This window comes from Trachurus trachurus, assembly GCF_905171665.1.
Source record: "Trachurus trachurus genome assembly, chromosome: 14".
NCBI classification, from domain to species: Eukaryota; Metazoa; Chordata; class Actinopteri; order Carangiformes; family Carangidae; genus Trachurus; species Trachurus trachurus.
In genome coordinates this window covers 1,469,590-1,482,773 of record NC_139903.1, presented here as the reverse complement: position 1 = coordinate 1,482,773, position 13,184 = coordinate 1,469,590, and the positions used below count along the sequence as shown (strand labels likewise).

General features: G+C 46.7%; 1 protein-coding gene across 1 annotated transcript in view; it reads left to right on the top strand.

Annotated features, from left to right (window-relative positions):
- Positions 1 to 4,510: 4,510 nt before the first annotated feature.
- Positions 4,511 to 13,184, top strand: part of kctd16b (potassium channel tetramerization domain containing 16b) — a gene marked incomplete at both ends in the record, with an annotated part of 131,370 nt that continues 122,696 nt past the window's right edge. Inside the window, 2 exons of the mRNA XM_083986455.1 lie at positions 4,511 to 4,897; positions 8,648 to 9,125. Of these exons, the coding sequence (XP_083842581.1) occupies positions 4,511 to 4,897; positions 8,648 to 9,125 (865 nt within the window). The remainder of the gene's footprint in view (positions 4,898 to 8,647; positions 9,126 to 13,184) is intronic.

Here is a 13,184-nt window from a genome sequence, read left to right as displayed (position 1 = left end):
AGGTGGTCAATCATCTGCTCTTTAAATAGAAAGCCAGCGGGGAAGCAGGAGTGGCTGCATTTATTTATGATGAAGCTGCAGCCGTGGCCTACTTCTGACTGACTGCTCAGGTCTCTCTCTCTCTGTCTTTATTCATTTTGTTTCTATAACTAAACTCACTCTCTTTGCTCCACTTCTCTACGCAGATACAACAGAGAATCAATAAACTATCAATACGATGACAGACTGACAGACTGGAGAACATCCTGTCTGTTCAAACTGTTCTCAGCTCGTTGTAATCTCACTTCATCTAATTGCAAAACTCTAAACACATTTTGTCTCATTAAAACACACTGTGCACTGTGGTGCACGAGTGATGCATGATGGGAACTGCAGGTAGCAGGCGCTAACACAATTACAGCAGATGTCACAGCTTAAACACAACAACTACAACTACAGACTGTTACTGCAAAAGATGTGAGAGACAAAATGTGTGTTTCATGTTTAAAGGGATAGTTCAACATTTTGTCAAATTGGCCCATTGCCATGATCCCTATAGTCATAGCAGTAGGTTCGTTACCTTTAATTGTTGGTGCAAGCTGTTTTTAGAACGGCGGAGCAGAGCCGTGAGCTGCTCAGACCTACGCTACGGAGGCTCATTATGGGATTTCTTGGTTTCCCTCCATCAAACTAATCAAATACACAATCCAACAACTCCACAACGCTCTGGTGGACAAGTTGTGAGCTGCACATTCACCACGCTATGAGATAATAACACAACGTTACCACACAGAGTTGTTTTAGAGGGAAATTCATGTAAAACCACTGATGCGCGTTGCCTTCAGGGACAGTTTTTCATCATCAGTCTCTGTATTTCCCTCTAAAACAACTCTGTCTGGTAACGTGTCTTACTACAACACTAATAAGCCGTTGCATTGAAAACAATAATCTGCACTGACTCCTCACTCAGTGTTTTCTATTTTCCAACGGAGTGTGTAATTAATAAATGTTTTAGTTTTGATTGACATTTGATTTTGAAAACAGGACGTGGTTTAGTGACTGAAGTTGGACTCTTTGAATTTTTCTGTTTACAGAGAAGAGAGAACAAAAGGTTGAAAGAGAAACAGTAGTTCACAGTGACACAGTGTGTGTGTGTGTTGGTGTGTGTGTGTCATACTTAGCTGCTACTTCAAAAGAAAGACGCATTTTCTATTTTTTTTTTCAATGTTCTTATCAACACTGAACTGTAAAGTCAAAGGGTTTTAACATGTTTGGATTTGAAAGTGTCATGTTTGTTATTATTAATACTTAGATTTTCTCCTTGACCTCAGAAACATTTAAAACGTGAGTTGAATTTCAACGACAGAGAATAAAGATCAGATCAGAGAAGCTGTCGGTGGCTGCAGCTCGTTGAGAGTAAAAGAGACTGAATCACGTCCTCCGAATAATGAATATAATATAATAATGAAGAATACATTTAAAATGCATTTTATTTCTAAAGAGAGAAAACTGTGTTGTTGTTTCCTCGGAGGAAAAACATGGAGGAAGATGCTGAAATAAATGCAGTTTAGCTTTAGGCAAGGTTGGTGGAAGTGGACAGAGGAGACGGGAACATTAAAGCAGACAGAGGCTGGAATAAGGACACGGCCGACTGTGACCCAGACTGGATTTAATACCAGCTCTGTGTCTGTCTATGCACCGTATATTTATCTACGTCACAAACACAGACACAGACTGAATGTGAAGCTGTGACCTGTGGACGACAGGTCAGAGTCTCGTCTTCCTCGCTCTTTGTGTTTTTACATAATGTGGATGTGAAGTGTAATGTCACAGAGGAAGGTTCTGGCATCAGCTCTCTTTGAAATGTGAATGCAAACACCAACAGAAACAACTGTCGTGGTGCGTTCAAGTACACTGTCTATATGTAAGTGTGGCTCCGTCTCTTTTTACTTTTTTAAACACACACTAAAATTATGGAGCACAAGCATGTAGTTGACGCGTGTCTTTAGCCGCAAAAACTCCACAGTTCTTCTTTCTCACAAGGGTTTATTGAAACCTTTCTTCAAGTTACAACAAAAAATAAAAAACTGTGTAGCAATCCAAAATCTGGCAATAATCATTAGCACGGTCAAAAACTAGTGTGCTCTTCTTGCCTCCATAATCATAACTGAACCTAAGTACGCATACATCACGTTACGCACGTCTCAGCCAATAAGAAGAGAGCAGCTGTTATTAACTAATAGGCACTCTTATAACCTCAAATATACAAAATCAGAATAAATCCAACAAATCTAAATTATTTATCACCTTATGTGTAATATACAAAATGGCTCTAACACTATATATATATATGTGTATACTGTATATATAAGATATTAATCATGTCATCAAACACAGTTCTGTGTGTGTTTTCTGTCTGAGGTTCAGGTTCTGTCCATGGTGCTGAAACCTGCAGCAGGTCCTGCTTCAACCAGAGGGAGGCGCTGTTTCCTTTCAGATCTGATGATGTTACAACTCAGCTGCAAATTACAGCCATTTATCAAGAGCATTCAAGACACTGCTCGAGTTAAAGATCCAGATTTGTAAAAGAAAAGAGAGTTGCAAACATAAAAAAGTATGATTATGTTGCATTAAAGATGTTAAACCGGAGAGAAAGCAGAGCAGACACCAAACCATGTCCCATATTTACGCTTTTGGATTCAAATGTCATGTAAATGGATTCAAGCTGCAGGTCAGAGCAGCGCTGTCAGGGCTCAGATGATTCACACAATTATTATTATAATAATAATAATTGTAGAAAGATGCAGCGTTCATGATGACACTCCCACTCTGTCAGAGCAGCAAAGTTTCAGCCTGCAGATGTGTGACCTCTGACATCACACACACACACACACACACACACACACACACACACACACACACACACACACACACACACACACACACACACACACACACACACACACACACACACACACACACACAGAAGCAGCAGCAGCAGCTCTTTATTAAAACATTAATACACACATCAGTCTGACAACAGGCTGGTTCCTCTTTAAGGAAACATGATGATGGCTGACAAAAGGTGAAGCAGCCGCTGCTCTCTCTCTCTCTCTCTCTCTCTCTCTCTCTCTCTGCATGTGTGTGTGTGTGTGTGTGTGTGTGTGTGTGTGCAGACACCACCCAACTCTGTGGGGAAGGGGAGGAGAGAGGGAGGAGGAGGAGAGAGAGGATGCTCGATGCTCGTTTCAGCACCGCGGACAGTTCCAGCTCCTCCAGCAGCAGCAGCGGTCGTAGTGGTGCTGGTGGTTGGTTGGTTCGGTTTGACTCGGTTTGGCTCGGCTCGGTTCGGCTCTGCTGCTGCTATAGAAACGTTAAAATAAAGACCAGGAGGAGCGGATTCAGTCCCGAGCAGCAGCAGCAGCGACGTGTTGGTGGAGACTGAACCGGTCCAGGACTCATCTGGTCTGATCTGATCTGAGCCAAGTTTCTGGCCGCTGCCTCTTCATCCTCTTCCTCCTCCTCTTTTTCCTCCTCTCCTCGGAACCTGCTGCTGCTGCTGCTTCACCGGGAAGTTAAAGATGAATAATAAACTAAAGTGTCAGAACCGGGATTAGCAGCTCCTCCTCTCTGGATAAATCCTCCAAGAAGTTGTTGGACTTATTTTTATTTTTATATTTTCATTTTTCTCCCTCGGATCAGTTTCGTTGCGCACGGAATTCCGGGCTGGTTCCGTGCGCGCAGGATCTTATTGTTGGATCATTTTTTTAATCGGATCGTACTCAGTCAGAACCAAGTTTGAGTTTGTGCGTCCTAGTCCAGGTCCAGGACCAGGTTAAAGTCCTGGTCCTCTGCGCTGCTCTGTCCCCCTGCAGCCGCTGATGCGTCCGGATCGACCTCACCTCTGTGGCTGCGCTGATTCTCCTCCTCTTCCTCTTCCTCTTCCTCCTCTCCCTCTTCCTCCTCCTCCTCCGTCACTCAGCTCACTCTGCTCCGTTAACCGCTGCCATCTTCTTCATCTATCTTCATCTTCCCCCGGATTCGACCACTCTGCTGCTGCGGACCGTTGCTGCCATGGATCGATGATGATGAGATGAAGTTGGAGGCGACGCAGCAGCGCAGCGGCATCGAACAGGACGCGTAGGGAACTTTTGTCGGTGTGTGTGTGTGTGTCTGTGTGTGTGTGTTGGGGTGTGTCGGTGTGTGTGTTGGGGTGTGTGCAGGGCCGTTGCTAGGAATTCTGGGCCCCCTGAAAGAATACTAAAGTGGGCCCCTGACTTTTCCACTTTTTTTTTAGACTAGCCTACGTATGTATTATCATTTTTTATTTAACCTACTTTGTTTTGATGCTAATGCAGCATTACTATGAGTATTAGTCAGGGTCTAAGCAGAAGAATTCAGTCATACAAAGATTAGACTACTGGGGTTTTTGTGGGCCCTAGTACTGGGTGCTGGGCCCCTAGAATTATCATCACCTTTCTCGGCCCTGGGTGTGTGTGTTGGGGTGTGTGTGTGTGAAAGTTGCAGCTGAATGACGGAGAAGATGGCGCTGAGCGGGAACTGTAGGACTAACCCCAAAGAGCCGGCTGCAGCGTCGGTGCAGAACAGTTTCCCGGACGTAGTGGAGTTGAACGTGGGGGGGCAGGTGTACTACACGCGCCACTCCACCCTGGTGGGCAACCCCGCCTCGCTGCTGGGGAGGCTCTTCTCCTCCAAGAAGGATGCCTCCAACGACCTGGCGCGAGACCCCAAGGGCCGCTACTTCATCGACAGAGACGGCTTCCTGTTCCGCTACGTGCTGGACTTCCTGCGGGACCGGCAGGTGGTGCTGCCCGACCACTTCCCGGAGAAAGGCCGGCTACGGAAGGAGGCCGAGTACTTCCAGCTGCCGGAGCTGGTGAAGCTGCTGAGCCCCGAGGTACGGTGGCCCCGAGGGGCCAATCACGACCAGGGGCGTGCACAGGGGGGTGGGGTGGGGGGGCGGTGCCCTCTAGGAGAAAAAACACGTGCTAAAGTGCCCTCTAGGAGCTAAAACGCGTGCTAAAGTGTCCTCTAGGAGCAAAAACGCGTGCTAAAGTGTCCTCTAGGAACCAAAACGCGTGCTAAAGTGTCCTCTAGGAGCAAAAACGCGTGCTAAAGTGTCCTCTAGGAACCAAAACGCGTGCTAAAGTGTCCTCTAGGAGCCAAAACGCGTGCTAAAGTGTCCTCTAGGAACCAAAACGCGTGCTAAAGTGCCCTCTAGGAACCAAAACGCGTGCTAAAGTGTCCTCTAGGAGCTAAAACGCGTGCTAAAGTGTCCTCTAGGAGCAAAAACGCGTGCTAAAGTGCCCTCTAGGAGCCAAAACGCGTGCTAAAGTGTCCACTAGGAACCAAAACGCGTGCAAAAGTGTCCTCTAGGAACAAAAACGTGTGCTTAAGTGCCCTCTAGGAACCAAAACGTGTGCTAAAGTGCCCTCTAGGAACCAAAACGTGTGCTAAAGTGCCCTCTAGGAACCAAAACGTGTGCTAAAGTGCCCTCTAGGAACCAAAACGCGTGCTATAGTGCCCACTAGAAGCCAAAATGCGTGCTAGGAGCCAAAACGCGTGCTGAAGTGCCCACTAGGAGCCAAAACGTGTGCTATAGTGCCAAAACGCGTGCTAAAGTGCGCTCTCGGAGCCAAAACGCGCGCTAGGAGACAAAACGTGTACTAGCAGCCAAAACGCGTGCTAGGAGTCAAAACTTGGGCTAGGAGCCAAAATGCGTGCTAAAGTGCACTCTCTGAACCAAAACGTGTGCTTAAGTGCAAAAATGCATGCTAAAGTGCCATCTAGGAGCCAAAACACGTGCTATAGTGCCAAAACGCGTGCTAAAGTGCCAAAATGCGTGCTGAAGTGCCAAAACGCGTGCTAAAGTGCCCTCTAGGAGCCAAAACGCGTGCTAAAGTGTTCTCTAGGAGCCAAAACGCGTGCTAAAGTGTTCTCTAGGAGCCAACGCGTGCTAAAGTGTTCTCTAGGAGCCAAAACGTGTGCTAAAGTGCCATCTAGGACCCAAAACGCGTGCTATAGTGCCATCTAGGACCCAAAACGCGTGCTATAGTGCCAAAATGCGTGCTAAAGTGCCAAAATGCGTGCTGAAGTGCCAAAACGCGTGCTAAAGTGCCCTCTAGGAGCCAAAACGCGTGCTGAAGTGCCCTCTAGGAACCAAAACGTGTGCTTAAGTGCAAAAATGCGTGCTAAAGTGCCATCTAGGAGCCAAAATGCGTGCTATAGTGCCAAAACGCGTGCTAAAGTGCCATCTAGGACCCAAAACGCGTGCTAAAGTGCCAAAATGCGTGCTGAAGTGCCAAAACGCGTGCTAAAGTGCGCTCTCGGAGCCAAAACGCGCGCTAGGAGACAAAACGTGTGCTAGGAGCCAAAACGCGTGCTAAAGTGCGCTCTAGGAGCCAAAACGCGTGCTAGGAGTCAAAACTTGGGCTAGGAGCCAAAATGCGTGCTAAAGTGCACTCTCTGAACCAAAACGTGTGCTTAAGTGCAAAAATGCATGCTAAAGTGCCATCTAGGAGCCAAAACACGTGCTATAGTGCCAAAACGCATGCTAAAGTGCCATCTAGGAGCCAAAACGCGTGCTAAAGTGCCAAAATGCGTGCTGAAGTGCCAAAACGCGTGCTAAAGTGCCCTCTAGGAGCCAAAACGCGTGCTAAAGTGTTCTCTAGGAGCCAAAACGCGTGCTAAAGTGCCCTCTAGGAGCCAAAACGTGTGCTAAAGTGCCATCTAGGACCCAAAACGCGTGCTATAGTGCCATCTAGGACCCAAAACGCGTGCTATAGTGCCAAAATGCGTGCTAAAGTGCCAAAATGCGTGCTGAAGTGCCAAAACGCGTGCTAAAGTGCCCTCTAGGAGCCAAAACGCGTGCTAAAGTGTTCTCTAGGAGCCAAAACGTGTGCTAAGGTGCCAAAATGCGTGCTAAAGTGCCAAAACGTGTGTTATAGTGCCAAAATGCGCGCTGAAGTGCCAAAACGCGTGCTAAAGTGCCAAAACGCGTGCTGAAGTGCCCTCTAGGAACCAAAACGTGTGCTTAAGTGCAAAAATGCGTGCTAAAGTGCCATCTAGGAGCCAAAACACGTGCTATAGTGCCAAAACGCGTGCTAAAGTGCCATCTAGGACCCAAAACGCGTGCTATAGTGCCAAAATGCGTGCTAAAGTGCCAAAATGCGTGATGAAGTGCCAAAACGCGTGCTAAAGTGCCCTCTAGGAGCCAAAACGCGTGCTAAAGTGTTCTCTAGGAGCCAAAACGTGTGCTAAAGTGCCCTCTAGGAGCCAAAACGTGTGCTAAAGTGCCATCTAGGACCCAAAACGCGTGCTAAAGTGCCAAAATGCGTGCTGAAGTGCCAAAACGCGTGCTAAAGTGCCCTCTAGGAGCCAAAACGCGTGCTAAAGTGTTCTCTAGGAGCCAAAACGTGTGCTAAGGTGCCAAAATGCGTGCTAAAGTGCCAAAACGTGTGTTATAGTGCCAAAATGCGCGCTGAAGTGCCAAAACGCGTGCTAAAGTGCCAAAACGCGTGCTGAAGTGCCCTCTAGGAACCAAAACGTGTGCTTAAGTGCAAAAATGCGTGCTAAAGTGCCATCTAGGAGCCAAAACACGTGCTATAGTGCCAAAACGCGTGCTAAAGTGCCATCTAGGACCCAAAACGCGTGCTATAGTGCCAAAATGCGTGCTAAAGTGCCAAAATGCGTGATGAAGTGCCAAAACGCGTGCTAAAGTGCCCTCTAGGAGCCAAAACGCGTGCTAAAGTGTTCTCTAGGAGCCAAAACGTGTGCTAAAGTGCCCTCTAGGAGCCAAAACGTGTGCTAAAGTGCCCTCTAGGAGCCAAAACGCGTGCTAAGGTGCCAAAATGCGTGCTGAAGTGCCAAAACGCGTGCTAAAGTGCCAAAACGCGCGCTGAAGTGCCAAAATGCGTGCTAAAGTGCCCTCTAGAGCGGCGTTCACACCGGACGCGATAGACGCGAATATAATCGCGCCAGACGCTTCATTCGCACCGCTTGGTCATTTTGGATCATTCGCGTCCATCGCGTCATTCGCGCTAGACGCTCCGCCCGTTAATTTGTAAACCGGTCTCAACCTGCTCTCTTTCCATGTCGATCGTGGCTGATATCACCACCGTTGCTGCACTGTAGCCTACTTGCTGTACAAGTCTCAGAAACACTGGAAAACCACCCGCCGTCGTGTCTGGGTTCACTGTGTGTGTGTGTGGTTTTTTTTTTTTTTGTCCACTCTGTGTAGAAGAGGCAGCGGTGCCACACACAGCTCATATACAATTAGCTTCTCCTTCATGTTGTTCTGAGTGTAAACAACCGTACAGAGAAGTGACGTCATCGGCTTGAACTCGGCGCTGATTGGATGTCACGGCGCGAAGCCGCCTGAAAAGTTCAATATTTTCAACTTTATTCGCACCGCTCCAGACGCTTCATTCGCGCCGCGTCTCATCGCGCCAGACGCTCCATTCGCGCCGCCTCCGCCTGCATCGTGTGTCATCGCGCCATTTATATTGATTTTCAATGTAGAGTTGCCGCTCCATTCGCGTCTATCGCGTCCGGTGTGAACGCCGCTTTAGAGCCAAAACGTGTGTTTTCTCTTGTGCCGTTGTATTTTCTCTCTTGTTGTTTTCTGATTTGCTGTTTTGTCCCTCAGGGCCACCGTACTACGGATGACATCATGAAGCACAGCCCTGACGACTACTTCCACAGCGACTACGAGGACGGCTCCCAGGGCAGCGACCAGCGCCAGTGCCCGCCGTCGTCGCTCGTCCCCGCCGACCGGAAGAGCGGCTTCATCACCGTGGGTTACCGCGGCTCGTGCACCGCCGGCCGCGAGAGCCAGACCGACGCCAAGTTCAGGAGGGTCCCGCGGATACTAATATGCGGCCGCGTGGCGCTGGCCAAGGAGGTTTTTGGGGAGACGCTGAACGAGAGCCGGGACCCGGACCGGACGCCGGATCGCTACACGTCGCGGTTTTACCTCAAGTTCAAGCACCTGGAGCGCTCCTTCGACATGCTGTCGGAGTGCGGCTTCCAGATGGTGGCGTGCAACTCGTCCGTCACCGCCTCGTTCGTCAACCAGCACACGGAGGACAAGGTCTGGTCCAGCTACACGGAGTACGTCTTCTACCGTAAGTCTCTCTCTCACACAGAAACACACACACACACACCGTTTACCGTTACCTGTGCGCGCTGCACTTGCTGCTTGGAGTCGCCACTAGAGGGCGCGTTTGGTTCATTGGCGCTGAGGATAGAAGGGCGTTTCTGACAGAGGCGAAAAGCATGTGTCTGCAGACCCCTTAACGCCTCCTAGTGGTTGACTGTAAAACTGCACAGTCTGGACCCTATGGTTTTCTGACACGGCGAAATCCAAATAAAATGCCACGATCTAATTGTTTGTGAAGCTTGGAACACTTTTAAACTTTTTTAAATGGCCTATAATGAAATAAAATGCTTTTAAATGTTGTATTGCATGGGGTTACTTCACAAACAATTAGATCATGGCGTTTTATTTGGATTTTGCCCTGTCAAAAAACCATAGTGCGGGTCCAGACTGTGCAGTTGCAGTTTTACAGCCGACCACTAGGAGGCATTAAGGGGTCTGAACGTGCAGGTCCACAAGTGTGGGGCGCTTGGTTCACACTGCAAAAACTCAACATCTTACCAAGAATATTTATCTTATTTCTAGTCAAAACAAATCTAATTCTACTTAGAATAAGACTCATCACATGAAAAAGTAGCTTGTTTTTAGACACTTTTTACTTCTTTCAAGCAGATTTTCACTTGAAATAAGTAGAAAAATCTGATCGTGGAGCAAGTTTCTTATTACAAGCACAAAAAACTTGCTTTTACTGGCAGATTTTTCTACTTATTCCAATTGAAAATTATCTGAAAACAAGTTAATTTTTAGGTGATGAGTCCTATTTTAAGTGGAAAGAGATTAGTTTTGACTAGAAATGAGACATTTTGACAAGAAATAAGACAAATATTCTTGGAAAGATTTGGAGTTTTTGCAGTGCAGTAGTACTGAGGATGGAAGGGCGTTTCTGACAGAGGCGGTGTGTGTGCGGTTGTGTGTGTGTGTGTGTGTGTGTGTGTGTGTGTGTGTGTGTGTGTGTGTGTGTGTTGGGGAGCTGCTGTCTCCTCCTCCTCTACACCTGTCATCTGTCAGTGTGTGTTTCTACATCACAGCATCCACACATGGAGGAGATGATGAAGCTCTCTCTCCTCTCTCCTCTGAGCCTGGTGGAGCTGAACCAATCAGAGATGAGCTCTGGTAATTGGGGTTAAGCTCAGGTGTTGTTCTCTCTGCTCTGGACACAAACTGCTGCTGTGTTTGAAGCTCTTGCAGCCAGTTGCAGCATCTCTCTGCTGCTCCACGGCCTCTGCTTTCACGTTTAAGACTTTTTACCACATTTGTACAATTTCACTCCCGATCTGAGCCGAGGTAAAACATCCGAGCACACATTTATTTGTCGATACATGTGCCGTTTCCTCCTCTTCCTCTTCCTCCTCCGTGTGGTTTTTCCTCCTGCTTTCCTTTCATTTCTCCTCTCTGTGTCGGCTGCTGACGAGCTGACAGCGGCAGCGGAGACCAAGATGTAGAGAGATCAGCATGACTCTCGTATAAGACTTTATATGATGCAACAAAAATAATCCATAAACTCTGATGTGACGGTGTATATAATTCATCACAAACTCTCAGACAGCGCCCATGAAACAGAATAAACCAGACACAGACCCTGAGACCTGGACCAGAAACACGTCACATCATTCAGGGCCTTTAAACATGAAACAAACACAGATGCATCTTGGGAATTATGTTGTTTGAGCCTCTATGCAGACAGACACACACACACACACATTAATAGGACCCTGTTTCAGTCGTACTGGTTTCCATAGTCACCACATACGCTCTGAGTTAAAAATCCCCCAAAGACCAAATCAAGTCTTGTTACATAAGTGAAACGACGACGACCACAAATACAACCAGAGAAGCTGCCAACAGCTCTGAGATCAGCGGCTCGGCAGCGATCAGAGCAGCTGAAGCTTCACTCACTGTGTCTTTAACTGTGACTTCATTCAGTCTGTTTTCATTATTGATCAGCTGAGGCGTCTGATCAGTTCATTGAGAACAGCAGTTTCCATCTGCAGCTTTGTAACGAGTGAAGGTTTGATTTGTGCTGCTGACAGGATGTAGTTTTGGTTTGTTGGTCGTTGAAACGGAACTGATTCATATCAATGGGGAAACATCCCAGTTGTTGATGTCTAAACTCTGAAACAGAACTCGTTTTAAAGAGGATTTCTGCAGGATTTTTTTTTACCTTGACTCTGGTTAAATCAATGACGTGTAACTAGTTCCAGGGATCAGAGCCTCCGACCCGGTGTCCCAGCTCTCGTCACAAATATTTCTTCTGAGACTGAAGAAAATTACTTTTTTAGTCAATGCATATGTCTAAATTAGAGCCAATGGCGTGCATTTGTGTCAATATTGTTGAGAAAATTCTGGAAAAAATACTTTTTTTTTTTTTTTAGAAAAGTGATAAAAATGTTCCCCCCAAAAAACAGTTTTTTTTAAAAATTCTAGATAAAAGGCAAGGCAAAGGCAAGGCAATTTTATTTGTATAGCCCGTTTTTACAAACAGTTTGTCTCAAAGGGCTTCACATGGCATCGTAGCAACATCCTCTGTCCTTAGACCCTCACATCGACTGAGGAAAAACTCCATGGAAAACCCTTTTAACAGGGAAAAATCGGAGAAAGCTCAGGGTGAGCAACAGAGGAGGGATCCCTCACCCAGGACGGACAGACGGGACAGAGATGTTGTTACAGACAAGAAAACAGTTTACAGTTAGTTTTCAAAAAAGTGGTAAGAATTCAAAAAAATAAAAAATAAAGGTTAAATATTTTCTCAAAAAAGTGGCAAAATTTTCAAAAAGTTTAAAAAAATTTAATTCTAGAAGAAACTAGTAAAATTTCTCCAAAAATGTTTTAAAGACAAATCTAGAAATATTGGTAACATTTCTAAAAATGCCTTGCATGGCAGCTTCCGCCATCAGTGTGTGAATGTGTGTGTGAATGGGTGAATGTGATGTACTGTAAAGCGCTTTGGGTATCGTTCAGGTATAGTAAAGCGCTATATAAATACAGACCATTTACCATTAACCATTTGGAAACAGATGCACATGGAGGAGAGGAGGGTTAGAGACATAGAGACTCAGGTTTAACTCAGGTTGTATTTTATTAAATCCTGTCATTATTTCTAAGATTCTTCACGTCCCCAATACAAAAAAACATATTTTATTCCTCCTGGTCCCAGTTTTCCTCCCAGACTCTGGGACCAGGTCCAACTCCGCTGGTTAGAGACCTGAGCTCCATCCCATAAACCACAGCAGGAAGAGGAGAAACACACGGAGCTGAAGGAGCTGAAGGAGCTGAAGGAGCTCTGCATTAAGCACTAACAAGTCACATCAACACACACAGACACACACACACACACACCTTGCTTATGTAATACCTGGCTGTGTGTCTTTGTGTGTGTGTGTGTGTGTGTGTGTGTGTGTGGGCTCCTTGTGCTTTACTGACAAACAACAACTGCTCTCTGACTTTGTTGACAAATGTTCAGCTTGGTCTGAGAGGACGCACACACGAGGACACAAGGACACACACAGTAGCAGCTGTGTTACACACGCACACACAAACACACGATGACACACAAAAGGCCACATGCAAATAAAGACATGAACAAAAGGCGACTCGGCCTTTACACAGAAACACAGGACACGAGGTACAATCACAGTCAGACCAGTACACACAATAAAAACACACACACTGACTGACTCACGCCCTCACACACACACACACACACACACACACACACACACACACACACACACACACACACACACACACACACACACACACACACACACACACACACACACACACACACACACACACACACACACCATCATGTAGGGAGTTAGTTAAAGGCTGCAGTCGTCCAGTCTCTTGTTTTTCTGCCTGTTTCAGTTTCAGTGCGTTCATCTTCCTCATCTTCCTCCTCCTCGTCATCCTCTTCCTCCTCTTTCTTTCATGTCTCCTCATTTCGTTCTAGTCAATCACAGCTTCTCTCTCTCTCGTCTCTTCTCCTCCTTCCTTCATGTTGCTCTCTGCGCCTCGGGGGGGAGGA